We start from the raw sequence: 3,585 nt of genomic DNA on the forward strand, positions 1-3,585 counted from the left end.
AACTCCTGGAGATCAAATGCCCTCTCCCTAAAAGTGAAGAGTCTCTAGAGGACCTGTTCAGAAGTCAGAGGTATGATGTGAAGATGGTGGAGGGGACACCTCAGCTGCAGCCAAATGGTCCACGGGGCTTCTATATGCAAGTGCAGCTTGGCATGTTCTGTACAGGGCTGAGGGCCTGTAAGCTGCTCATCTGGGCTCCATCACAGCAAGTTCTGCTACAAGTCCCATACAATGAACAATTCTGTGCCAAGACTGTAGCTAGACTAAAAGCCTTTTATTTTAAGCATATGCTCCCTCATGTGTCAGATGAGTTTCAGGCAGGCCGTCTTGTACTTTCCACAAGATACTTGCAGCTTTGTAAATAAGCAGCAATGAGAATAATTAGGGTTAAATATAGGATATTAGGTAATTGGGGTGGGATGCATTTTTAATTGGTTGTGTTAGCGAGATACATTTGTGATTTTGTGTTTTAGAAAATATAAATTATTAAATAAGTTGTATAAAATCAGTTGATAAAAAGTGTTTGATGTTTTCATGAAGCTAGAGACACCTTCTACTGACCTTCATGTAGATACATTTCACCATTTAATTTTCACAAGTATTAAACTAAGATGGTATTGATTTGCAAACTTGACATGACTTATTCCTTCTAACCAAAAGACTTAATTCTTTTAAGTTTAAGGGGAATCTACAGAGCTCACATTATATGATTTTATAATAAATGACTGACAGGTAACATCTGGTCACATTTTAAAGGTTTATTAAACATCTGGTCACACTGTAAAGGTTTATTAAACATCTGGTCACACTGTAAAGGTTTATAAAAATAACTATTCACAACAGGTAACATCTGGTCACACTGTAAAAGTTTATAAAAATAACTATTCACAACAGGTAACATCTGGTCACACTGTAAAGGTTTATAAAAATAACTATTCACAACAGGTAACATCTGGTCACACTGTAAAGGTTTATAAAAATAACTATTCACAACAGGTAACATCTGGTCACACTGTAAAGGTTTATTAAACATCTGGTCACACTGTAAAGGTTTATAAAAATAACTATTCACAACAGGTAACATCTGGTCACACTGTAAAGGTTTATAAAAATAACTATTCACACTATTTACACTGATTAGTTAAACAAAAAACAGAAAAAAGTATGGACAGAAGTGGAACGCACCTACAAATAAACATTTATTCATCCTCAATATCAGAAATGATGTCGCTTCGAAGGTTGCAAAGGGCTGCACAAATTCTTAGAATTTTATCTATTTTAGGGGTGAGGTTAATTGGAATGGTTTGAGAGAGGACTTTGAAGTTTTTAAGTCGACATATGACCCTCTCAACGTGGACACGTACATTGGCGATGCGCCTAGTGTTGGTGGTGTCTTCTTCAGAGAGTTGCATGCCTCTCTTTGTGAATGCTGGAAGGACAAGTTTCACCTTCCTTTCATAGAGGAGATCGGTAATAGTGAAGCCTCTGTCTGCCATTACTTCATCGCCTGGACGAAGGTATTCCAGGAACCCTGAATTTGCAGTTATGAATTTATCACTGCATCTTCCTCCATACGCTGGTGAGATGAACATGATCAGTCCACATGGTGCAATGGAGACCAGATATTTAATGGTGTTCTGGCCGTAGTAATGGCTGTAGGACTCACCTCTCGAGTCAAGGTTGCGTGGCTTTTGAAGGGGTGTCTCTGAACAGTCGATCACACATGTTGTTTTTGGAAATTGCTCTCTAAAACACTGAGGCATTGTTGCCTGGATTGTCTCCCTGGGAAGCCATGGTATGTAACACCTCATCTTCTCCTCCATGATGTCAAGCCAACACGAAATCACCTTGCTTACAATGGACTGAGAAACACAAAACCTTTCAGCAAGATCACCCTGCAATAAATTAAGACGCAGCTTCATCAGAGTCATCAAGAGCTGATCCCAAGTGTGAAGCTGAAAGCTGTTGGTGTATGAACTGGTAAGGTGCTCGGCAACTGAATGGAATGCATCCAATGTCAACCCTGTGTAGAGCTGACAAAGGTGGTCGTTTCTCAGCAGAGTTATGTACAATGGCGCAGGCTCAACACATTGTGTTCCAATTTCAGAAGTAGGTGGCTTCAGGTTGAGTTGAAATATTGTAGTGTAGTTGTGGTCAGAGACAGATGGATCCTCCCATTGTGTTTCTGCATCACAGGTCTGGGGCATGTGGCTGAGATCCTCCTCACAGTTGTCCACTGCATCACTGACGCTCATCGATGCATCTATGGAAATAATATATAAACATAAACATTTTTACATTAGTACTTAAAATAGATCATGATCATTTATTTATGATGGCACTCATACTTAGAATAGTGTGAAAAAGAGAGATGCATTAAAAACGAGACAGTATACACACAATCTCCTAACTCACCGTAGGTCAATATCAATATCTGAATGAGAATGAGCTAACGTTAGCTGGCCTCCTTACAGGAATAATGTGAGCTATTGCAAGATTGTACCATACTATATTGTAATATCATGAATATTCATTCATTCATTCATTCTTTATTTCAGACCCTTATGTCCATATCACAAAGTAAACGAAATATGACATATAGGTGGGCTATGGTAATCATGCAAGATTCATTGTATTTTGTTAACGACTTGTTACTGGTCTTAAATGTATTGATAGAACGGACTTCACGAATCAACGTTAGGTAACACATAGCTAACAAGTTAACAGTTAACGTTAGGTAAGTTAAGTTAGCTTACCTGAATCTGACAACTTGTTCAGCACCCGGCGGGACTTCTTTACCGGAACATCGTAGCCGAGCCATTTCTCGGGGTAAGGGTGTTCGTCAGTCGGCTTCCCGTCCACAAAATGGTAAGAACACACATAAGCGCGCTTGGGTGGGCACTTCAAGTTTAGCGCCTTCCGCCATTGCCTCAGGTGCTCCTCATCTTTAGGTGGTGGGTGTAAATCGTAGAGTGCACCACAACACTCCGATCGCTTTACATTATGGTCGTAACAGCGTTGGTTCAACTGTTCTCTCCTTTTGATCCAATTATTATGGCAGCCCCTAACTGAGCATATAAGACTCGACATATTTCACAGTTACAGCTATAGAATTACGTTTAGAATGCTAGAAACTAGCGTAGATCCTTTCAGCCGGAAGTTGAAGTCCGTCTCAACCGGAAGTAAGATGACAAAACGAACGTAATGGCGTCACCCTTGTTGTCGCGGAAAATAAGGTGAATAGTAGGGCTGAACGATATTCTGTTTTAACATCGACATCGCGATGTGCCTGTGAGCGATAGTCGCATCGCCGGAACATGCGATGTGAAGGGTAGTAGCACAGTAGCACCAGCGGGAGATATTACATGCGCTTCATGAGGCACGCGCGCCGCGGTCTCTTGCTCTCTCTGCCGTGCACGCGCTGCGCGGTTTGGAGCACAGTCTGTCTCGCAGGCGCGCTCGCTCTAGATTCCGGAGATTTTAACTAATTCACAGGCATCAGCCGCTATCAATATGCGAGAGACTCCTGGAACTTCCGGGAGACTTGGGATGTCTGTATTTCTATACTAAAATAATATCGGCATC

The 3,585-nt window shown here is 41.1% G+C and overlaps 1 protein-coding gene across 1 annotated transcript; it reads right to left on the reverse strand.

Annotated features, from left to right (window-relative positions):
* Nucleotides 1–1,186: 1,186 nt before the first annotated feature.
* Nucleotides 1,187–3,090, reverse strand: LOC130076140 (uncharacterized). Its single transcript, XM_056241111.1, has 2 exons — nt 2,757–3,090; nt 1,187–2,263 (listed from the first exon to the last, which is right to left on the reverse strand). Exons 1-2 carry the CDS (start codon nt 3,088–3,090, stop codon nt 1,200–1,202), a joined length of 1,398 nt encoding a protein of 465 aa, XP_056097086.1. The 3' UTR covers nt 1,187–1,199.
* Between the last annotated feature and the right edge of the window lie 495 nt (nt 3,091–3,585).

The sequence above is a fragment of the Rhinichthys klamathensis genome, unplaced genomic scaffold (genome assembly GCF_029890125.1).
Source record: "Rhinichthys klamathensis goyatoka isolate OS25496 unplaced genomic scaffold, OSU_Roscu_1.1 h1tg000630l_1, whole genome shotgun sequence".
Lineage (NCBI taxonomy): Eukaryota > Metazoa > Chordata > Actinopteri > Cypriniformes > Leuciscidae > Rhinichthys > Rhinichthys klamathensis.

What these genes read in the sequence shown, in the direction of transcription:
- LOC130076140 (XM_056241111.1), bottom strand. Translation starts at nt 3,090, where the DNA reads ATGTCGAGTCTTATATGCTCAGTTAGGGGCTGCCATAATAATTGGATC. An exon ending in GAACAAGTTGTCAGATTCAG is followed by an intron (nt 2,264 to 2,756) that starts GTAAGCTAACTT and finishes TTATTTCCATAG; the next exon opens with ATGCATCGATGAGCGTCAGT.